The 25951-nt window shown below is 32.3% G+C and overlaps 1 protein-coding gene across 6 annotated transcripts in view; it reads right to left on the bottom strand.

Moving 5' to 3' along the window:
* Window positions 1-1104: 1104 nt before the first annotated feature.
* Window positions 1105-25951, bottom strand: part of LOC115215926 — a 29950-nt gene continuing 5103 nt past the window's right edge. For 2 of the 6 annotated variants that reach the window (XM_029785332.2, XM_029785306.2), the window contains 5 exons: window positions 23888-23916; window positions 11817-12808; window positions 10047-11652; window positions 8244-8367; window positions 1105-4562 (listed from right to left, as the gene is read on the bottom strand). In XM_029785332.2, the coding sequence (XP_029641192.1) occupies window positions 3993-4562; window positions 8244-8367; window positions 10047-11652; window positions 11817-12786 (3270 nt within the window). In that variant the 5' untranslated portion in view covers window positions 12787-12808; window positions 23888-23916 and the 3' untranslated portion in view covers window positions 1105-3992. Of the gene's footprint in view, window positions 4563-8243; window positions 8368-10046; window positions 11653-11816; window positions 12809-23682; window positions 23736-23887; window positions 23917-25951 lie in introns of all 6 variants that reach the window. The other 4 variants (XM_029785315.2, XM_029785298.2, XM_029785326.2 and 1 more) reach the window with 2 other exon arrangements.

Raw genomic sequence — 25951 nt, 5'->3', positions numbered from 1 at the left:
GGAACCTGCTGTACCTACTAGAAAAAAAGTCACATTTGATATAGTCCAGTGAAACAAGGAATGGTTATACTAAGAAAGCCTTCATTAATGACTTGAACCTAAAGAACAATCGCTAAACTACTTGGCTTTTGTTCCTTCAAATTATTGGAAGCCTACAGAGGACACTATATGGATTTCAAGCCTAATTTTTAAAGATTAGAATGTAAAACATCAACTTTAGAAAACTAAGATGTTCACCCAACATGCAGAAACAAATAGACATTGAGAAAATCTACGAGTACTATCATGTTTTACAGGAATTATTTCCCCTGATAAAGGCAACAACTTAGATCCAGCATTGTATACTTAAAATTATCAGTTCTGATTTTTGTTTACTTCCAGCATTTTTTGATATTAAATAGCATACAACCCACTATTTGTTGTGGGTCGCTGTACAACACTATCCCACTACTTCTCCAAGCAGACTAAAGCTTACCACTACATACTCTCTCTAAATAACTCATTCCTTGAGCTGGAAGTTTCCCAAACCCCTTACATTTTCCCTGTAACAAACAGTTCAATAAACATCAAATCCCCTATAAATTTGGCACACCCTAAATTCCAAACTGAAATCACCAACCTTCAATGCCTAAGCAGTTGTAATCACTTTCCTCACACACATGACAAAACACTACAATAGACAGACTTTCTCACAAAGTATACACATTTCACAGTTTGACTATTTCCTACATGTGGTTAAGAAGTATGGGCTATAATCAGACAGTACCATGTTCAATCCCACTACATGGCAAAGTAAGCTTGGAGTGATATTGCATGAGTGGGTTAAAAACATGCCAATTGGCCTTTATCAGAGTCCACTCTAGTGCAAACATTCAAGCTAAGAATAACCTGCATGTTTTTTTCATTCCACATCACCAGTCTCAAAGACCAGGAAAAGATAGAAACAAAAAACATTGGTACTACTCTTCCTTCTGAATAAAAAAAAAAAAAAAACACGTCAAGAATATCACAAAGAATTTACATAAACAGAAAACTTGATTATTTATTCCATATTGAATAAATATTTTTGACTTGATATTAGAAATCATGAAATCAAGGCACTACTGATACTTTCAAATATCTTTATTAAAAAAAAGAACCCATCAAAGAATTGAATTTGCCAGTTTGCAAAATATTGGCAAAATGCTTCTAACATTTTCAAATGTTTACCTGGAGAATTTTGTTTTGCATTTTTTTTGTTTTTTTTTCTTTTCTTTTTTAACCAAAACACAAATGTTTCTAATTTCAGTTTTCTAATATATATATAAGACACCAGTGACTATACAATTAACCATAATGCATAACTAAAATCATTAACGAGAACTAAAAGGAACATTTCATTGCCTCAATTAAACAAAAACTAAGCTGGTTTCTTCAGGCCAAATCTCTGCTATAGATATTACAGTGATTCATAATCAACATACAAATTTGAAATCAGTAGTAAACATCTGCAAGCAAAGTAGTAAGCATTACCAAAGAAAAAATTATCATATAATCACAATGTCATCAAGTAGAATACTACATTAATTTGGCATATTCTACAAACAAATAAAAATTATTTAATCATTTCACAAGGATAAGTTTCCTTCCAATTAATAATGACAATGGTATGAAAAAAGTCAAGACAATAAGAAGCTTTCAATGTTTTAAGCAGCACAAATTTTCTGTTGTCTTAAAACTTTATACAAAATATTACTAATAGCAACCATAACCTGGTTACACTAGAGGAAGCCCTCAACCACACCCAATCATTATAGGAATTATTTAAAAAGTGGGTGTAGGAAGAGGGAGATATTAAAGAGAAAACAAAATTAACAAAATGTTGAACAACTGGACTAGAAATAGAATAGATTACAAATGTTTTGAGATTATTTTTGATGTGAGTGTAAAAAAATTCAATTAGAGCAAATGATAAGGAATGGGAGAAGTATATTAAAAACTACGATTTCCATTATTTAGTGGAGTAGCCAATTTATGCTTCGTAAGTCCAAACTTACTTCCCAACAATAAAAAAATTTTTTTAATCATACAGCCAAAATCAATGCCTATTATAAAAAGGGAACAATTTTTAACACTGTACCTTAAAGGAAAAAGAAGTTCACTCAAAATTCAACAAAGATATTTTAATCAGTTTACAGATAGAAAAACAAAATAGATAATATCTGAATAAATGCATGCCCCTTGCACTACTGTGTTTTCTTTATTTTATATTTTTTTATGGGTAGAAAACACTCCGAAAAGATTTAAGATGGTAGCACAAAGGGTGTCATCTGACATCTGTGATCAACTTGCTATAGTAAATCATCTCCAAAATTCTAAAGATAAAAAGACTACTAGATACATTAGGAACAAACTAACTAGTCAACAGTATAATAGAAATCTCTAAATACCAACAATTGAAGCCAACTCTACAACAAGTAGCTCACATTCAATGTCAGTGTCAAGAGACATTTTATAAGCAAAAATTCCTCTAATTGTACATCCTAGAAAAGTAGTTTTGTAACAGAAATTGTATCCAGATGTCAGCTTTCCGAAATATTTAGCCTTCAGTAAAAAAAAATTTAGAAGAAACTGCTTTAAATGTACATTTTCAGAACAAACATTTAAGCAATTTATCCCAATCAATTTTATCAAACAGGCTTTATAATTCTATAATTATAAAATAAAACTAGATTCTGTTAATAATTTCTCAAAGTGGAATTAATAACAAAAATTGCCCAGCTTCTTTTTCTGATGTCTGCTTTGTTTCTTAAGGATACTATTAACTGTCAATGGCAATACTAGGCAGTATCATAGGGTAAAGTCCTTCATCAATGATAGTATACTAGACCAGTTATACGACTTATTTTAGTTGGAATTATTGAGTGAATTCAATTATATCACTGATACACTGTTTTATCTTACAGAACAGAGATATGATCATTATATCAAAATAAATGAGGATAAGGGTACATATTTCAAATGTGCCAAAAATGCATACCTGAAGTTAAATGAAGAAGCAGTAAACCCAAACCACTTATCAAAACAGGTAAAAGCAACAAAGAAACTTAGAAAATATATTGCCAGCTCAAAACCGAGATAATGTTAAATTGATGGATAAAATATTTTAGAGTTTGGAATGGAAATACAATCAATACATTGTCTTTCATATTTTAGAAAATAAATTTTGGTAAAACAGAGAGAGAGGAAAGCAGAAAATTAAAATGAGCTATCAGATAAAAAATAGCATGTAATAATTTGTCTAATATAAAAAGAAGCATGAAATTGGCAACCCTTATCAACCAAATATTTGTGATCTGTGAGGCAAAAATGTGACCAATCAGAAAAGCAACATTAGCAAACCTCACTTAGTCTGCATGTCATTAAGAAGTCCATCAAATTAGCAGATGATACTAAATCCATCATCTGTATAGTGAAGTCATTCATATGTGTGTGTATATATATATATATATATATATATATATATATATATATATATATATGAGAGAGAGGGTTGCTTGCACAAATACTATGGTTGAAAAACATTTTAAAATATCCCAATATCCCAGAGCAGTTCTATGACAGCCACAAGGTTGCAAAATATTCAAATAAACTTTCAGACAATAGGGTTGCAAAAAATAAAAAATGAGCATCACATCTTTTTCTCATTAAATAGAAAACAATTTTAGATTGTTCTTCAAAAAGTAGGAAGAGGGAGTGGGGGGAATAATGGAATAGTTAGTGATTTGAGTTTAAAACTAATTGCAAAGCCTTATTGATACTATACAAAGAAAGTTAGATAAGTATATGATATACATTTTTATATAAAATTTGTTAAAACCATTTTTTTTAGTTTTTGAAGTGGAAATATGATTAGCAAAGTGGTGGATTAAAAATGATGACTTAATGGCAGATAGTTATATACTTAGATTAGAGTAGGAGATTGGTGGAAAGAGTCAGAAAACTAAAACACACTAATTCACACTGACATCCATAGTAAAATCTTTCTTTCCTTGCAAATTAGATATTTCTGAGGTTTTGGTTGTGGAGGAATTGTCGCTGAAAGATGTCTCCATTGAACCAGGTAATTCCACTTTGGGCACCAAAACATATTTGCCATGCCCAGTGTTGTGCACTTTGAGGAAATAACTTATTTCTTCTGGAGAAAGTTTTTTGGAGATGCACAGGTAATTCTTGCCTTCATGTTGCCTGACATCCATTTTCAGATGTAAGTTGAAAGCAATATTTGTGACTACTTTCCTTTCAAGAGAAGTGATGCCAGGACCAAAAATGAGATCATCCAGAGTCTCCTTTTCCACATACTCATTCATTAACTGTTCCATGTATTTGACAGCAAATTTGTTCAAACCATCACTATCAGCATTTTTCTCATTTTTCCCATCTTTGTTTTCAGGCAGATTTTCAAAAATAGGCAACCCTCCAAGAAGGTCAATATTTCCAGAACATTCGTTTTCCAACACTTTTCCTTGTTCAACAATCTGTTCATAGGGAATCCAGCGAGTTGAGTCATCTCTCCTCACAATCTGAAAATAATATAAAAATATTCAAAATTTTCCATTTTCAAGACAGTGCTTTAGCATGGTCTTAGTCGTAAATGCTGAAATTAAATGAAGGACTGACACTGATAAATCTATTTCCATACTGATATTAGAATCTTTTTGATGAGAGGGTAACAAATAATAAACAAACCAAGAAAATTCATGAGTAGTAATAAACACACATCAATAATGCCTACATATGTTACACAATCATCATCATCGTTTAACGTCTGTTTTCCATGCTGGCATGGGTTGGACGGTTTGACTAAGGTCTGGAGAGCCAGCGGCTGCACCAGACTCCAATCTGACCTGGCAATGTTTCTACAGCTGGATGCCCTTCCTAACGCCAAGCACTCCGAGAGTGTAGTGGATGCTTTTTACATGCCACTGGCACAGGAGCCAGTCAGGAGGGCTGGCATTGATCATGTTCGGATAGTGCTTTTTACATGCCACTGGCATAAGAGCCAGTCTGTGAGTACTGGCATCGGCCACATTCAGTTGGTACTTTTAGCAGTGTTGAAATTTATGTCCAACAGAGTAGTGGTTCATTGTAAAGGCGTAAAAACAATGATGAATGCATATTTGAGTGAACTGATCTGTTCATTTTTAAAAGATGTAAACATCATTTGTTTAACATCCACTTTACCATATTCACATGAATCAGAGAAAATTTGTTGAGGGCAGATTTTTTAAAGCCACATTCCCTCCCTATCACCAACATTCACCTGTTTCCAAGCAAGATATTTCACCTTGGCAGGACTGAAAACAAGGGATAGTTATGTTCATGTATAACTATTGTGTGATGCGAAGACAAGGCAACAAACACATGCACGCATGTATAGATACACATGACAAACTTCTTTTTAGTTTCTGTTTACCAAATTCACTAATTATTACATTTGGCCAAGATACCCTGCAGTGGGACTGATCCAAAAACCACACAATTGGAAAGCAAACTTCTCCACCATGCAATAAAATGACGTTTTAATGAGATGTAAGTATAATTTGCTTCAGCCAAATTTAAAAGCAGTATAATATTTCTATAATAAAATCTTAACTTTTACATGATCAGTTGTCAAAAAAGGAAAGAGTATAATTCAAATGCATAAGCTAATGTATAATACTGATAGTTATTTTGATTGACCCCAAGGAAAAGGAGGCAAGTTAAGTCTGATAAACTTTAAACTCAAAAGACAAAATGAAATACAATAGATAAGGACTTTACTTTTTCATCCAAGTACCTGTAAATTATCAGAATATCTTAAATTAGAGATACCCAACATAACATTACCTCATTATAGTGTTATTTAATACATAAAACTATTCAGTCAATATGCTAATGTTGAGTGATATTGCATGATATGTATACTTGTACATGTTTAACCTCTTTGCTACCATATTCCTGTTGAAATATGCTGTCTTTGTTTCAATTTTGTAAACAATGAAAAATTTAATAAAATAACTATGTCCTTATTCAGCTATTGTTTGGAACATAAATTAATTTGAAATGTTGATGTAAGATTTTTATTTACATCACTTTAAAAAGGAAGTTTGTATCATAAAACCAAGGACAATCTCAAGCAGGTTGGTACCAAATAGGTTGACTACCAATTCAATGTGCCTCAAGGATAATGTAAAGAAACCACAATTGTCAGTTATATCAGTTATAAAAGGAAGAAGCTTTGAACCAACAAAAACTGACAGCTCTAATAATCAGCTAACACAAAAATCGAGTTTAATGATAATGATGATGTAAATACAGTTTACCTCAAATGTGCTTATGTCAAAATTCTTTGCATTATGTGGCACCAATGCAATCACCAAATTATTCTACAATTCAAGATTATTCAGTGGAACATTTAAAGTGCTACACTGAAAAAATTAACTAAACCTAAAGAAAGATTTATCTCAAGGAGGTCAAAATTTTTGATCCAAATTAAAAACAAAGAGAATCAGTTAACAGTTTTCTGCTATGATTCAATACACATGCTTCTTCTAAATCCTCTATAAAGATGATCCAAAAGCAAAGCTTATAAAATTTGAAGTAAGGCTTTGCTTAGAAACTTACTTGAAAAGAAACCTTACTAGAAGTGTCTAAATCTGATCACCTTGATTGACTACATCACAACAAATATAACTAAGGTAGAAAAATTCTAAGACAGTGGTGACTATTATTTTTTTGTTAGAGAATGATCGATTCCATTAATAAATATATTTTATAAATGAAATCAATCATGCCCAGACAAAAAAATGACAATTCACAATTGTTCTAAGAATTTTGTCCACTTCAAACCAGGTTAGATTTGTTGCAATAGCATAGTCAGAGTAATACAATGAAGTTCTAATACAAAAGTATCAGACACAAGTTTCTATTTAAATCTCTAAGCATATTAAAACTGCACCAGTTGTGGACCATTGCACTTTTCTATGTTTTGTCCTACATACAAGAAGAAATGCTTTAAACACACTAAACTTGACCTTTTCAATAAAATCTGCAGGTCAAAATTATAGTATTCTACCAAGTTGGTCCACAATGTTAAGAGTCTAAAGAGGGAGTAATTTTCAATATTAATTGTGCAATAATTCACATCAGGTTAATTGTAAAGTGAACAGACAACTCTTGCTAAGCATTCATGATCTTACGATGAGTCAAAACTAGATTTGGCACTACAACATTGGTTCACTTTGTAAATAAGCACAAAAAAAAAAAAAGCACCTGAGCTCTATTGTGGTTATCAGCCTTCAAAATTTTGGAATAATCAATGCAGATATTCTGAAAGTTATGTCCTATTATTATGAGTATTTAGCACCAATAAAACACTAAAATTTTACTATCAGATACAGTTACAAATAAAATTTGTCCAACTTCGGCCACAGCCCTTGAGATGAAACTAGTAAAAGAGTATGCACATCATTAAGGCATTAATTGTAATGAATGCAGGAAAGACAGCACTGATTACAAAGATCATTAAATAAAGCTTTTCACGTAAATTTCTTTAGCATTATGATTTTGATTGCTTGCTGTTTTTTATGTATATTTATTTTTTATTTCTTTTATTTGCTGTTTGTAATATATATTCCTAAAAGAATTTAAATGAAAAAATAGTTTTCTGAAGCTAACAATTTTATTTTACAGCTTAATTAGCACTCATTCTATTTATTACTAAAGATGATGTAGAAAGTTTAATAAAATTGAAGTACTAAAAAATGCTTATCTATGAAGAGAATATTAGGTTACAGGGGAAAATAATTTATAAATAAATATAAAATTGTATAAAGTAATTTATTCAATGTTCATTATTAATGAACATTCATGACTATAGTTAACCTCAATTTTTTCAATACTAGATTGCAACCTCCTCATTTTTAACATTCAAATATAACAGTGTGGTCATTAAGAATATATTTTTCATTTGTATCATATCAATACAGTTGTGTAGGTTAAGTTATGTCATTCACAATGCCTTCTTGTAACATGAAAAAAAAAATTTTCAACTTGTGCCATGAGACCAACCTACAGTAAAAAAGGCTTGGGGGAGGGGGAAAAATCTTGCTAGGAACTTGTAGAAGCATATCTAAAGAACTAGTCTTAAGTTAAGCAACAATGCTTATAATGAAAATTATTAAATGTATGGTGAAAAGAAAGGATAACTAAGATATTCTTACTCTGATAACATCTTGAGTTTGATAGAGTTTCATCAAAGCAATTGCAGCAGCAGTGTTACGAGCATTGTTCTTCGAAGATGCTGAGGCCTCAGCTATTAGTTTCTTCTGGATAAGCATCTTACATCTGTTTGAAAAATACATCAAATGACATCTGAACATGAGAAGATGACACATACATTCAATTACATATTTATTCAAGATATCTGTTACATTAAAAGAAACAGTTGTTCTCTGATTAGGAAACTATAGCAGAAGATTGTATATTCAAATTCTGCTATATCTGTTAGCATTGTAACTAGCAGGTTGTTCTACCATTTCAAATTCCAACCCTTACAGGAAAATGGATACAAGAATCTGATATTATAAGAACCCGTGGAAGAGGTAGACCCAGGAAAACTTGGGACGAGGTGGTGAAGCACGACCTTCGAACTTTAGGTCTCACTGAGGAAATGACCAGCGACCGAGACCTTTGGAAATATGCTGTGCATGAAAAGACCAGGCAGGACAAGTGAGTCCAGCCCACTTATGCATGCCTTTCCTCCCTTGGACACACAAAGACCTGTTGAGGCAAGCGAAGTCGATATCGAACCTCATCCGACGACAGGCACCTTTGCTTGCGAAGACCCATTGGGGCAAGTGAAATTGGAATCGAAATTGAACCAATCCTATGACTGGCACCCGGCAGATGCATGGACCCCTGGACTGGAGATACATAAAAAGCACTATCCGAATCGTGGCCGATGCCAGTGCCGCCTCAACTGGCTTCCGTGCAGGTGGCACGTAAAATGCACCAATCCGACCGTGGCCGATGACAGCCTCGCCTGGCACCAGTGCAGGTGGCACGTAAAAAGCACCCACTACACTCACGGAGTGGTTGGCGTTAGGAAGGGCATCCAGCTGTAGAAACATTGCCAGATAAGACCGGAGCCTGGTGCAGCCTTCTGGCTTCCCAGATCCCCGGTCGAACCGTCCAACCCATGCTAGCATGGAGAACGGACGTTAAACGACGATGATGATGAAAACTGGTTAATGTTATTTAAAATGACTATCAAAAGTTCTGAGCAGTGACAGAACTATAGCCTTTATAATTAGTGCACCCCAATCACCAAAACTGGAAATTATACTGATTTTGCAAGTAGTAAAATAGGTAGTATAAAACCAGTATTTGACTAACAAATATTCAAGATATATTCATTATTACTTTAATATCATAATTGGAATAAATTGTAAATAAACAACATTCTCATTGAAGCCTTCTCTTACTCAAGATCATGTAAAATAAACTAGAAAACTTGCATTCACTATTGCTTTAGAAATTCTATTATAGTATATTCTCAACAGAATTTTATTCACATTTTAAGCTGTTAAAATGATACTTTTTCTTTATTCTGCCTGATACATAAAAAAAAATGTAATGTTTAAGCTTTTCTCAAAGTAAAACACCAGTTCAAAAACTGAAATAGATACAGTTAGTCAGCTATATTAAAATAACACTACACCAACATATTTTGCAAGATAAGATTTGTTAGAAGCTTTTACAAACTTCAGGGATTGTGCATTAATGATTATCACCCAATCCTGAAACAAACAAAAAAAAAAAAAAATCACCATATTCTAACCATGCAACCAAATCCTTGACGTGTGTTTTAAATTTGTTAAGGAAATTAATTGTAAAGTAATACAATTTGCTTAGTTTAGCTAACATCTTTATTTTTAAAAACTCAAAAAAAACCTTTAATTGAGTATTTTTAACTTCGAGAAATATTTGTTAGCAACAGATAAAAAAAATAGAAAACTACTTACTTGAAAACATCTCCTTGTGGTTCTATTTCCCATTCCATTAACATGCCACACATTGTAGAACTATTGTTGAGAATACAGAAAGCATGCCGCTGCCGATCATATTTCCAGTCTTCATGTTCCATAATTACTAAATCCTCAATAGATTTGGAATTTTCTGGACTTTGAATTCTGAGCCTGCGAAGTCTTGGCAAATTAGATTCACCATATTTTCCAAATCCCTTCACAACTATATCAATTACCATTGGATCAAGTTTATCTTTCATGGTGAGAGTATGATGCTCACTGATCAGATAGTTGGGTGTACTGGTACTAAGAACCTCCCATGCATTTGTATAGGCACCAATTTGGGCATCCTTTCTGGTGTCACCTTCACCCTTTGCTATTAGAAGATTGTCCAAATAGAGTTCACAAGCTAGCGTCCGTTTCTGCATGTCACCTTCAACTTTACGATAAAGGCAAGTTGGTGACAAACAACACTGGACAGCCATTGTATCAACAGCATTAACTGTATTTGCTCGATGTGCTGACTCTTTGATTAATTTAATTAATGCTTCCAGTTTAGATGATAAATCAGTGAAAGTGGCTGTTTCTCCAGTTGTTTTTGGAGATTTCACCTCAGTACTAGATATGTTGAAACCAGAATGTTCCACAGGCTGTTTTTTATTACCCTTCATTACAATTTCAAGAGCATTATTTTTGATGAATTCAATAGCTTGTTTATAGGCTTCATGTTTAGCATCCTTCTTCTTACAACCCATACCTCGTCCAACCACCACATTTCCAATGGTTACTGTGCCATAAAATACAGCTTTGCCATTAGCTAATCTGGAATCTGATGGAGTATAAGTATGTTCTAAAGTGCAATGTGAAGCAGAGAAGGCTTGGATGAAGGCAGAAATTTCATTGTCAGGTTGAGGATTGGTAGCTTTGAGCTGTGCAATTAACTGTTGGAAACCCACTTGTTTCTCATTGCCATGAAACGTTTTTTCTGGAGCACAACTCAGACCTTTTTCCTTACAAATATCTACCACTTTCTCCCAGGAAGGTTCAGTTTTATTCTTAGTAAGAGAATTAGTCAATTCTGCTCTCATTTTTTCTGGACCTGGATCTTTCTGTTTTACAATGGACGCAACAGACTGCTTTGTCAGAACTTCAACAGCCTTTTTATAAACTTCATGTTTTAACTCTTTTTTACTAGCAGCTACAGCTCTAGCCATGAATTTACCTTCAACTGTTAGTTTGGCAGTGTACATAGATCGGCCACCAATGCGCACCAACTCTTCAACATCATAAGAATGATCTAATTTAAGTTTGCAGCTAGTCAAAGCATTTTCAATTGTCTGAATAGCATTGCATTTGGGGTAATCACGCTTGAGCCAGAGGGTAAAGTATTTTATTTTTTCAGATATTGTCATTTTTGACGTATCGGCAGGTAAATTAACTCCTTGCAAAGGGGAAGCTTTTGCATTTTTTCCTTTGACTCCTTGAGATAATCCTTTTGCAGCAGCCTGGAGATTTCGTAGACCAGCTTTCAATGAACCTCGATCACCAAAATTTGCCAAACCTCCACGCTGTAGTTTTCCTCGTGAAGCAGCACCTCTCTTTGCTAAAAGAAATTTAAAATACTTAAATCATAAATAAAATTAATTTTTCACACACAAACACAGAAATTTATTATGTAAATTAAATTTGAACATTTTACAAAAATGGCAACTGGATAAAGTTACATGATGATGATGATGTATATATTTAAATATAGTAGTAACTTACCATCAACACCAGCTCCTCTGCCAGACTTCCCTTTATATTGATTCCCTTGTCTGAAGGTATCAGATGCATCAAGTAAGAAACTTAGATCAATGTCGCTGTAACCTTGAACAGTTCGGATAGCATCTCTGATGCGGTTAATTTCAGATCCAACACCACCACCACCTCTTCCTGCACCACGTCGGCCTCTTCCATAAGGGCTAGACCCAGCACTGCCAAATGTCAAAGAGTTCTCATCAGTAAGCCATTGGCCCCAAATTGGTTGGTTTCCAATACGTCCACCACGGTTGGAGGCAGAACCACGTTGTCCTCGGCCACCAAATTTACCGCCACGCTGTTTTTGATCATACTGATAAGCTTGATCACCAACATAATAATCATCAAATGCTCCTTGGTTATCAAAATAACCAGCGCCAAATTCACCAAAGTCTGATTCATCAACATATTGTTCAGCAGAGTAATCCCAGCAATAATCGTTACCCTGATATCCTGCTTGATATCCAAAGTTTTTCATACCCTTTTGTGGAGATTTCCCCTGCCAATGGCTGTTACTGTTACTATTATTATATTGTGCCACTGATCCCCAATTTGAAGTAGCACTTTTCCTCTTTGAGTCATTCCAGTTTGTATTGTATTGACCAGATTGATTGGAATACATTGCATCGACACTACCGTATTGATCTCCTTGACTACCATATGACTGGTTTAATTTAATCATTTTGTTACTTTTTTTCTCTTCTCCTGGGCTAGCTGACTGCCACTGACGTTTGTAACCACTAACATTGCTAGATAATCCAGCTCCATAGCTAGTAGAAAAGTTGTTGCTGTTACTGCTGCTGTTGATAAGATTGCTGCTTCCCATACCATCCCAGGCTGTTGCTCCAGAATTCCAATGATTGCCATAATTTGAATTGTAATCAAAGCCTGACATTTCTTTGCCACCTGACCATTGACTGACTCCACCTCGATTCATATTTAAAATCTGGTGCAGTCACCTGCAAATAGAAAAACAAGCAAACATAAAATCTAAATATAACCCAAGGAGAATTTTTTATTTCATCAACTTTTATATATGTATTGAGTAAACTAGTAAACTTTAATGATTGCATGTGCTTTGTAGAAAATTATGTCAGAAAATAAAAATAATTTATAAATCAAACATTTTGATTTAAATAACTGTTGCCAATAATGTGCAATTAAATTATTGTCAAATGTACTACATATATATATATATATAGAGGAATGATTCATTCCTTAGAATACCCACTTAGATTAAAAATCAAAGAAAAAGCTAAAAACTTAGAAGCAAAACCATGAAAATTTCATTCCTATCTAACTCCAAAGAAAATATCCAGAACAATCAACAACCAAGAATTCATTCACTTCAGTGCTGATACAAAACCAAGATGATATTCAATCACAATTTAACTATTTTAATAAAAACTTCAACAGATAACGTTATATAAACGCAGAATTGGGGAGTTTCTGGCAATGTTTATGATTCCAATAGGAAATACAACCTGAGTGTCAATTCAAACTGTTTAAGACACATCAGAAAATTAACTCCAACATTGTTTATACTGATGCCATATTTTCTTTATGCAATCACAGATTAGCCCAACAAATTCAGATATTGCATGGATTATCAAAGCAATGGTTGGCTGGTTGGTTGTTCCTAATACCAAACATATCACACACTATTTTAAATATTCTATATCTCACACAAGACTTTGCTCTCTCCATTTCCTCTTTGTTGGCATGAACAGAACAAGTCAGCAAATCTACGACAAAAATATGGTCTATATCAGATATATTTAACTGGTGAGTAATTAGCAGTCATTTAAGAATGTCAAAAAAGTGGGACATGAAATAAAAGGAATCTAAGACACAATACTAACTAAAAATTTAAAACATTACCAAAGAAATATACTTGTTTAAATTGAAGATTAGTAGCAAAAATTATCTTTCTTTTTTGGTACATTAAGGGAGGGGAAATAACAAAGCAGTTAAAAAGTTTTTTAATCTTACATCATTTTAGCAATGCAATCCGTAAAAACCTACAATTATTATCTTATCCTTTATACTTATATATCTTAAGGGGTTTTACTGAACAAACTTGTATGCTTAAGTTTAGGCAATAAGTGGAAGAATTATGTCTGTTATGTAATGCAGTGTTTTTTCCAACTCTCTGCACTAAGTTCAAATACTGCCACAATCAACTTTGCTTTCCATCTTTTCAAAATAAAATAAAATACTAATTTAGTGAACAGAATAATTGTTCTTTTTCTTTCTCCTTGGACTATAACTGCAATTCAAACGGTTCAGTTCTGTCACACTGGATTAAGACTGTGTCTGTAGAATACTCTGCTATTCACAAGTAGAGATTCAACTGTAGATTGAACAACTGACTGCTCATCATGGCAAATGGAGGATATAGCATCTTATGGTCTGACAATAAAAATGACACTCGTATATCAATTAATAAAGCATAACAAAATTGGGTTGGCTCAAGACATTGATTGGAACTATCAAATATGCATCAGCAGACCAGTATTTAAACTTCAGGTGCACTGCAACTTCATCCCTTCTCATATTACTCTACAAAATCCTTATACTCTCTTAAAAAATGTCAACTTGCACAAGTGAATTTACAGGATGTTCCATTCCAAAGTTGATCCATGAATTTTTTAAAGCATTGAATCATCCTATATGCTATAGAACTACATTTCTGAATAAAGCACATCAATACTTTGTGAGTGCCTTGGTTATATATCAAAGAATGTATTGTAATATTTGATACTTCCAAAGATTTTTTTTTTTTTAATGGTTCACTTTCTTCTACTTTTGAAAATTCAAAATATTTAAATTTAGGAAAAAGGAAACCAATGATCTATTGGTTCTTTGGAACTTAGCTTCAACATTGTATCAAGTGACCCAAGATAGAAAATATTAATAAAAAAATTAAACATGTTATTGCCATAATGTAGCTGTATAAAGACACAAACAATCTATTTTAATGACTAGATTATCAGTAAAACATGTTCAACTGCTCATAATCTCCTAAACATATTACAAATACAGAAATCCACTACCTCCACTTGTTCTAGACAGGCACAAAATAAGTCATCAAATTTCATACCCAGCTCAAAATCTATAAAGGTATTTTAACCACATAACAAATGCTAAGGAACTGCCAGTTATACTCATTACCAAACCTACTGATATTCTTTAACATCCCAACTTGTTACAATGAATCCTACATAACCAAACTACTGCATAATGGAAAAGGTTAAGTCACCAGTGAAGCTCATGTAAATAGCAAGCAATGTCCCTCAAATCATACTCTACTGTCATATATACAAAAATGTGTGATTACAGTGTTTTTTTTTATCATGGGTCTGCTCAATTAAGGTTGATCTGGGCGTAACATTTTGAGCCATATCTAACCCAAATATCCTACTGTTTTATGTTCAAACAAACCAGATCCAGCCTCTCACATCTATTCTACAATGTCATTCTAAAAATAACCATAACATTACGAAAATATCAAGTTATGAGATAATGCAAGATTAATTCAAAACAGTGTGAATAAATAAACATCATAACATTTGACTGAGTAATCTGAATGCCAAATGTTTAAGAAACAAATAATCAAGCACAAATCAACAAGGCTAACTGAGCTACTGAATAATTAATTAAGCTGCTTATTTATATATTAAAGGCATAAGTAAATTGCATTTTATAGTGGTTCTCACAAAACTGCTGTTTAACAGAAATGAAAGATAAAAAAAAATAACTATTTTGGTAATTAATTAAATAACCAGTGTAATAAACAATGGTTAGTTAACACAATAACATATCCCACTTGAAATGCCTTTATATTTTAGCTATGTTGGCACTTCCATTAAATAAAATAGGAGCTTCACAAGAATCAAGATGTTATTGCCAGGGAGAAAGAAGCAAATTTTAAAACCTAATAGTGCAAAGTTCTAACACATAGAAACAACGATGAGCCAAATCCTTTGTTTTGAAGCTCATATCAGTTAGCTTTAAACCTTTGTGAGATTAACAAAATAAATACCCTACATCGTGTTACTTTTTACAGTCTCCCTCGCAAAATATAATTTAATTCAAACCTAAAATTCAGAAATAAATATTTTCCTAATTAGTATTAATTGAACAGTAAACAAGTTACTGAACCAATTGTTTAGCAGTTCAACATGCTGTTATATGTATGATTTGAGGAAAATTTGGCTGCTGTCTGTAACAGGTCAGGCAACCAAACAGAAGCCCCTTTAAAGTAATTTTTGCTCAACTAAAAATATGTAAACAATAAAAAGATGACAAATCTACATGTTTAGGACACTGTTCAATATTTTAATCATCAAAACAGTTATTAAATGGTAAATATAAACCAATTCTTGGACAATAGTTTCTGATTGCTTGGATACACATTAAATTAAAGCAAAATACAAGTTAGAGGAAGCAACATGTTGAGACACCATATCACACCATGATATGTGCATAGACAAGCAGTGGGAAAAGCTTTGTAGTTGCTGGAACATATAATCTAACAATTTAAGAGAGAACAATAGGGCAATACACTCCTAGGTGTATAGAGTGATCATAACTGGAACAACTGGATCAATGGTTTGCTCAACTATGGTTCATCTCCTCACATATCTGAAGCATAGACTGCATATAAGATGAAATGCAAAAATTTTAAATCTATTATTTCTATTTCTATATCTACTTTGGCACATATTAAAAATTTTACCCATGCAATATCAAAAGCTGAGACTCTTCACAGGAATTACTTATTAAAAATGTCACCTACAACCTGAATCCACAGGGTCAATGCTCATAACTTGCTCTAGCATTAATCATACAATCCTTATTGAATAGAACTTGTCAATTCTAGTGGTGGTTGTTGCCATCACCAACACATTAAGGTATGCGGATGCCTACATTGTGTGAGGTAGGTTTGACTAACACAATGCAAGAATGTGAGCTTGACTACTTGCCAGGTGCTATAATGATTTGGTCACCCATGAAGTCATACAGTTCTTATCATTTAGCAAGCCAACCAACCCATTTTACAAGATTACAGAATTTGATCCCAGTTGGAAAGATGAAACAAAAATTGAATGGCAAAATTGTAAAACAAGTGGATATAAAATCTCTTTCCTATCTGTATATGGTTGTCAAAAATAATCTCAATGTGGTAACAAGGGCTAGCAAGAATAAGGAATTTATACCTCTAAGTCGTACCATTATCAAAAGTGATCAAGTACATTAAGAAATTCATTAGTGTGGAAAACTATATTTACTGTCCTCTTAAGAAATTCCCATAATCTAACAAATATTATTCACTTTCACAAAAATAAATCAAAAGCAATAAATGGGCTAAAATTTGTAAACAAAGTTTATTCACCAGCTAATAAACTAATTAGCTGATAATTGGTAAGTTTCCTTCCAAGATGATATTGGCTTCAGTTTGATATAATTATGCCACAGCTATGAATCCAAATACCTTTTTTAAAGCTTATTTTCAGATAAAATACTTTTAATTGCCAGTTGCTTTTTTTTTTGCCTTACTAGCACTTGTGCTGGTGGCATGTGAAATATTCGAGCGAGGTCATTGCCAGTGCCACTGGACTGGCTCCTGTACAGGTGGCACGTAAAAAGCACCATTTGGGCATGGCCGTTGCCAGTACCACCAAACTGGCCCTCGTGCCAGTGGCACGTAAAAGCACCCACTACACTCTTAGAGTGGTTGGCGTTTGGAAGGGCATCCAGCTGTAGAAACTCTGCCAGATCAGATTGGAGTCTGGTTCGCCAGACCCCAGTCAAATCGTCCAACCCATGTTAACATGGAAAGCGAACGTTAAATGATGATGATAAAATAACCCTTTAGCCTTCAATAACAGATATCTGGAATATAAAACAAGTTGATAAAAGAGATATTTAAAATCCCTCCAAAGAGTACACATTCTTCTGAGTGTATGTATGATTGTACAGTTTTAAGTTCACTTTGCAACACATGGTTCCAGTTTCAATCACCTTTTTGTTTTCCCTGCACTGTGAGCAAGTTTGCTTGGATTGTTGATCAATATATCAAGAGTAGAATTTGACAGGCAAAAACTATGCAGAAATTGTTTGTGTATTTATGTTGTTCCATTATTACCAGATCATAAACCAAGTGTTAATACGATGACCCTTGAAGGCACCCAAACTAAAACCAATAACAGAATATAATACCAAATGTTTGGCACAAGTTGCTGTTTTAAATCTTCAGTGGATACACTACCTACTGCTAAGAATACACACCCAATTCGTGCTTAGTAATTATGCGAGTACCAATGAGTAAATAAGGTGTATATGGCTAACCAATATTTTTAAAGTTCAAAAGAAAGCCTTCACGAAAGTCATTGAAAATACTTACTGAAATGACCAATCCACCATCTACAATTAACAGTTTATCATGTTTAAGCACTAATGATGAAAATACTTTTTAGCAAATAATTGACTATTCTTAACACTGATGCAACTAAAGTTCACCCGTTAGCATTCAAGTTAGCTGAGATTTTGATGATGTGGTTGTGTAGTTTTAGAATGATATTGTAGGGTAGGTGTAAGAGGCCAGATCTAACATAAAACAGAATATTTGAGCCGAATGTAGCTGGTTTAAATGCTTATTCCATTCTATTTCTTTGTTCCATAAGTCAACTTCTAAACTGCTAAATATTTTTGCTTCTCATTATTACTATTTTTATTTTAAGAATGCCTGCAATATTCTCATATCGTACACAATCACTTTCCAAAACCCTAAGTTTTTTGGTTTCATGAATATTTATGACCAATATTCCTCAATCACCATCTACTTAGTTACTAATGTCATTGAGAAAAGAGCAAAATAATTTTGCACTTTTAAGTTTCCTACCTCAGTTACTTTTTAATATAGATACATTCAAAATACATTTTGAATTTAAAATATCATGTCTCAAATTTTCATAAATTTTAGAATTTCATCTGTCTGAGCACTTTACTGGAAACAGTCATAACAGTTTCGACTGACCCCCAACAGTGTGTCTGTCTCACCAAGAACTTAACAGAACAAATTCAAGATTTTCTCAAAGATTGTATAGTAATGACAAGGTGACTCCCAATTTGCAACATTCAGATGAACATAGAAAAGTGTAGTACTTTTGCCACAGGCACTGCAGGTATAAATAAAACATACCAAGTTTTTCATACAGAAAAACGATTATCAGTATATATGTAAAGCAACTGCAATTTGCAAGACAATGACATTATCATCCTCTGTACATTATAGGACATGATTACAACCCATCAGAGTTGAATGGCAGTACATATTTGACACAGTCTTCCTGTCTGTAACAGCCAAAGCAGACCAGAGATATAATAAAATATACCAAACTGCAGTTGTTTTATAGCTGTCCTGAACAGATTTTTAACTAGCTTATACTAGTTGTGTTGAAGAATTTTTACAATTCCAACTCAGCCTAAGAACCAAATAATCTAAACCATTCTTTTACTATTTAATTCTATTCTAAGTCTTTCAACAAGACATCAATAGTATGTAATAAGGATATGGTAATCCATATTTGAAGGATCCTAGCTAAGAAATCAAATGTCATAGCAAGACTAAGAGAGAGAATAGAAAAAAAAACAATCTTAAAACCCTATGAATACAAAGTTTTTGTCTTAAATGTAAATCTTAAGTTGGCTCAAATTGTTGGATTTGACTGAATCAGTTGTAAGATGGACAGTACAGCATTTTCAGACAAATTTGTGAAACAAAGATTCCCAAATCCCAACAACTTAAGAGAAAGTGCTTCAATTTTGGGTTTTTTTTTAATGCTTTAAATCCATTTTCTAATGCATGAATGAATGTTTCCACTTTTCCTTCCATAAATTTTATACTTCAATATAATTGGGCTGAATGTTTCGAGATAATATCCCAATCAATAAATATTGATTAAGAGAGAAACAAGCAGACTGAATAGAACAAAAGATTTAAACTTTAGAAAACATCACTCTACAACCATGAGGTTTCAAGTTCATTGCACAGCACCTTGGACAATTACCTTCTATTATGGCCCCAGGACAACCAATGCTTTGAGTGAATGTGGTTGCCAGGAACTGTATAGAAACCCATTTTGTGTGTGTGTGTGTGTCTCCATAGCACCATTTGACAATCAGCGTTCACTTGTTTACATCCCAGTTATTCAGTGTTTCAGCAAAACAGACCAATAGAATCAGTGCCAGATTTCAAAAAAAATTCTGGGGTGAATTTGTTCAACTAAACTTGTCTAAACATATTGGCCCTTTGAGCCTATAACTAATAGCCAGTAGTAATCACTACAGTCCAGCAAAGGCATTCATATATGTTAGAAATAACTACCAAATCTCACCCAAATTACATTCTAAAAAGAAGTGGGGTGAATTTGTTCAACTAAACTTGTCTAAACATATTGGCCCTTTGAGCCTATAACTAATAGCCAGTAGTAATCACTACAGTCCAGCAAAGGCATTCATATATGTTAGAAAATAACTACCAAATCTCACCCAAATTACATTCTAAAAAGAAGTACAGTCAATACCATACAAGGCAGCAAGAAAGCTTTAATTAAAAATCTAAAATAAGGATGATTTCAGGTAAAACAATAATAGAAACTGTTCAAGTCGTGTACAAACAAAATCTAATTTAGATCCTTTTTAATGTAAATTACATACCAGCCGTATGATATACATATAACTATACACTATTATTGTTATACTATAAAAAGGTTGGTTTTCAACTAGTGTAGTGTAGCAGAAAAAGCCTTTTGGTACCAACCCACCTCAGACTGCCCCTGATTTTATGACTGCTTCCTGTTTTAAAGTGATCTAACAAAGCCTCCAATCATATAAATTTATGATTCAAACACCAGCTTGATATTGAAATTGTTAAATTCATTATTTTAAAAACTAACTGAAACAAAGACAGTGTATTTCAACAAAAATATACTAACAAAAGGGTTAAGTTAAATGGTTTATTCTACTCTTCCATTCTTCCACATTAGTCAGTTACATGTAATATACCATATTTTTACATGTCCTATTATATCTAAGAGAAAACATATGAAGCAGAAATTTTTTTTTTCTGGGAAAGGAACTTTAAACTCTTAATTCACTTAGTCGTTATTACTTTGTATTTTCTGATAATGTCATTATCATTATCGTAATAAAAAAAAATCCATCAAGCTTTATATCCTTAGTTCAGCAGTTTCATTAAACCAAAGTTAGGGCCAGTAACCAAGACAAATAAATTGTATGAAACCCTGATATGTTTTAATTTGTTTTTTGTTTGCTATTTAATCCTTATGATACCCCCAAGACGTCTCTTGGTTTTCCAGTATTGGTCATTGTTTCAAGCTTTGCAAGAGACATCCAGGTGAATATAATTTTACTTGTTTTATCCTACCCATCAGGTTAAATAATAACTACTTTCAGTTTACAATCAGTGGAAATTAGGAAAGCTACTAGCTGGAATTTCAAACAATACTACAATTAATATTAACTTGTAGTCAGGTTCAAATCATTAGGAAAATTAATTTCATCTTACTGTAGCTCAGAGAAAACTGATCTTTGGAATAGTATTCCTGAATTCCATAAATAAACAAGTTTTTAAAATTTCTTATGTCAGAAGTACTGACAAAATATTTTATGTTGCTTGGTTACATGCTTATGCTAAGTCTCAACTTCCCCTTTCCAAGATTTATCAATCTTTCTACTAAAGGAACAAGGCCTGAAATTTTGGAGGCAAGGTTAAGTCGATTACATCAACCCCAGTGCTCAACTGATACTTATTTTATCAAACCCCAAAAGGATGAAAGATAAGGTCAACCTCAGTGGAATTTAAACTCAGAACATGAAGCTGGAAGAAATCTTAGATTGAGTGAGTTATAACTTAGAAGACATTTTCCCAGCATGGTCTCACAGTTCAATGATTGAATGAAATTAAAATGTTACATTCCTCAAACTTTCAAATACAAGTTGATTTACAAAATGTGCAATAAAATTTCACAGAGTGCCCATAACTTAGAATAAGGTTCATTCTCCTAACATCCTCAAATATTTCATAGCAATGAGCTCCAACTCTTTACCTAAATCTAAAGCATTTAAACTGTTTTTCATCTAAATTTATTTAAAGAGTAAACTATATTTTCATATTAACTTTATAAACCACTTAGAAATAAACTGATCTTTGTAGGGGTAAAAAAAAATGCAAGGGTGTCTAATACCAAATTATATTTCTGTAAAATTCCCAACGTTTTTAAGAAAGCAGATACAAAGCTTTTAGTTAAGTTATAAGTTGCTCAAAAAACAACTAAACATGTAAGCTTTAGCATTAAAGCAGTACTCAATACTTGAATCTTTAGTATTCTAATTAATGTGATAGCTAATAAAACAAATAACAGAAAACTAGTTAAATTCCTAAGAAATTAAGTATAAGCAACTGTAGCTCAGCTTACCTCTGAGTGTTAAATATTAGGAGTGGGGTTTATGTAACATAAAAAATGTGCAACAAATATTGAAACGCATATTCAAAACAAATATACCAATTAGAATGTCAACTTAAAATCATTTAACAAAATCAACACTTGTAATCTAATTTTGAAATGAGAATTAAGCAAAACATGAACTGGAGGGAGGTTAGTAAGTCAGAAAGAAAGCAGAAGTCAGAATAAGCCTATATTAAATGCTTATAAGGAAAATAAAATCAAACATTGGTTATAAGCTTATTACTTAAATATGTTTTGATGTACAGAAAATTGAAATGTTAGATATGATGGCTTAGTAAGAAAGGGAATATCTTTCTATAAACAAGCATGCAGACCGTTTCAAGTTCAAGCCAAAGAAAAATGCATGCTGTCTTCAATAAAATATATTTTATTAGCCATAAGTCTTTTAACCAAATTTCCAAATATAACTGAAACATCTGATTAATTTCATAAAGAATGCAATATATATATATATAATGTATATATATATATATATATATATATATATATATATATAATGTATACATTTCAGTTTAAATTTAATATTAAAATTAATGTTTCCTATTTAATTTTATCAGGCTTAAAATCTATGGGGAAAAAAATTAACCAAGTGCAACTCTGGATGCAAAAAATTAAGCAACCCAGCCAAAAATATTCATCTAAGTAACAACTAAAATCTAAAAGCGGTGTTACAATAAAACTTGGATAATAAATCAGATAAACAGACTAATAGCAATAGCAAAATAAAATATATTTATATTAATAACAAAAGGAAACAATCTGCAAACCAGTTCTATGCTACTTGTCAGCTCCAGTTCAATAAATTACTTTTAGACAGCAAGACTTTTTTTCAATTACTTTTAAGGTGAGCCTTACCAAATGTGCAAAGCAGGAAATAGAATTGAATAGAGCTATTAGACAAATTAGAAAGATAATATAGCAATAGGACAACCTAATGCAAACAAAGTTGGTATTGTACCAATTCTATTAGATGTGCCAAGACAGAAGGAATAAAAATAGTGAGACTGGTAACTGTACATTAATATTCCAAGAGCAATATGCATTGGCACACCACAAACCAGTGGAAATATTAGGAGAGGAAGTAGAGCTTGAAAAGGAGCAAAGCAATGATTCAATGTGAAATGGGAGTTCTAAATTAACAGCTATCTATTCATAAAGGGTTTTTACTTGCTTTTAGGAAAAATTTGGACTAAGATGTTATACAACTTTAAGGAAAAAAATTAACACAATAGAGCAGCCACTGCAGTGCATAATTTATGCAATAAGAAATTCCTCACCATGCTTGGAAGAATGACCATCCACCAGTGCAGACTAGAGCCCCAGGGAGAACCTGTGGTGGACAGCAAAGCAGAAACTTTAGGAAAGTGGTATTTCACCCAACCAAAAACTAAATTCTGCAAATTAAAAACCAGATTGGAACAAGAGAATCCTAAAATCTTAACATTCCTTGCCAGGAGCATGCCCAACAATTAAGAGTCTTACCAATATGGGAAATGGGATCTTGCTCATTTCTAAGTGGTGAATAAAAGAAAATATATAGTGTAATACTATTTTAACATGTATATGCATGTGTGTGTATATTCATATACACACACACATATATATGCATTAATGAAACAAACTCCAAATTTTTTAGTACCTTAATGTTTGTGTAAGATTTATTGTAAAATATAATTTTAATATAAATTATTAAGGAACTTTTTTTTTAGCAAGGCTCTTCACAAAATTGATATATGTAGATGTAGTCATATACAGTAAAATTATTCAAATTGGTAAATTTAAGTTTTAGTTGTGCTAAAGATTTTCCAACACCCACAATTACTTGGTTTGAAAACACTAAATTTCTTCTAAAGTACAGTATCTTTTGCCTTTAAGTTACCTAAATACTGAAACAATTGGATAACTCTTAAGCTAAATCTTGTATCCTGGTCAAATAAATTCATCTTAAAAACTCATGGAAAAATGCAAAAATCTGTCACATTGACAATGCTTCTAAGAATTCAGACACCAACATGAATTATGCATATCATTCACATCCTTAACATGCAAGTTATTATCATTATCGTAATAAAAAAAAATCCATCAAGCTTTATATTCTTAGTTCAGCAGTTTCTTTAAACCAAAATTAGGGCCAGTAACCAAGACAAATATAAATTATATGAAACCCTGATATGTCTTAATTTGTTTTTTGCTCTTTGCTATTTAATCATTATGATACCCCAAGACATCTCTTGATGCTATGTTACAATCTTCTTGTTTTAAGTAATCTTAAAACCTATTTAACTGTGTTAATTTATGTTCCAAATACCAGCTTAAAAAGTTATTTTACTAAGTTTATTAATTTCAAAATTAACTAAAACAAAGGTAGTGTATTTCAACTGAAATATTGTAATGGGTTACATTCAAAATTTAGATAACCTGTCAAGTATTGAGTTTTGTTAAAGATGTTAAAATCCTAAAGGTAAATGTTAGTCTTCAGAAACCAGTGATACAGCTACATCTGAAACATTACCCCACACATGCTTTAATTACTAATCACACCTTAAACTTGTAATTTCTCTTAACAGTTGAAGCTGGTATAAATTACAGAAGAAACTTTAGCCCAATTAGTCACTGCAGTTCTTTTTGTATTCCACACCCATTTCAGCATTGGGATAGTGTCATATAACCATTTTGGAGCATGCCAAGTATATTCATCTTGACTATATTCAATGTTTTTAATTTCAGAAGTGTATAAATTTATCTTAAAGACATATTTAATGGAGGACTGATTCATTTAGAATTAGGGCTAACTAATGCATAAAAGTGTATTTAGTGTTTAATTTCTGAATACTATTTTTTTTTTTTGTGCAAGTGTTTTCTTATACAGCAGCTTTCTGATACTGGAGAGTGACAATATGTACATAGCAGTATATTAGTTTGTTTCTGAGATGAAATCAATGCACAGCAGTGTTGTAGTTCATCAGAAACAAACAGTGACAATAAACAAAAATACAATATAAAAGGTAAACCAAAAGCCCACAAGACTATTGGAATCCCTTTTAAACAAAAGAGCAGCAACAAGTAAATCCAAATTAACTCAATCAGTGGCTATGATAAAGAAAAAAAAAAAAAAAGAAATTAAAATTATCTACCATCTAACTTATAGAAATACCCATCCTCAAAGTGTAGTGCCTGTATAAATATGAAATTAATGTAAATCAAATACAACACACCAGAAAACAACTAAATAAAATACATAAAAAAACAAAAACCTTTATAATAAACTATTAGCTAAAATTAGTATAAAAAATATTTTAACACCACAAAGAGCAAAAATTTTATAAGTAAACTGGTATAATCTGTTAATGTCTAACCCTTTAATCTACACAAAGAATATAAAAGTGTAAATAGCAAAATAATTTTGTATAATTTGGATTTACTTGTAGCAAAATGAATATGAATGTTTTTAGGTCTGTGATGAGGCAGAAGACCTAGTGACTGAAATAACAGATACCTAATGTTGCATTGTATGTACAATAGCAAATGCAGCATTAGATAAATCTG

The sequence above is a fragment of the Octopus sinensis genome, linkage group LG1 (assembly GCF_006345805.1).
Source record: "Octopus sinensis linkage group LG1, ASM634580v1, whole genome shotgun sequence".
Lineage (NCBI taxonomy): Eukaryota > Metazoa > Mollusca > Cephalopoda > Octopoda > Octopodidae > Octopus > Octopus sinensis.
This window is presented reverse-complemented; position numbering and strand designations above follow the sequence as displayed.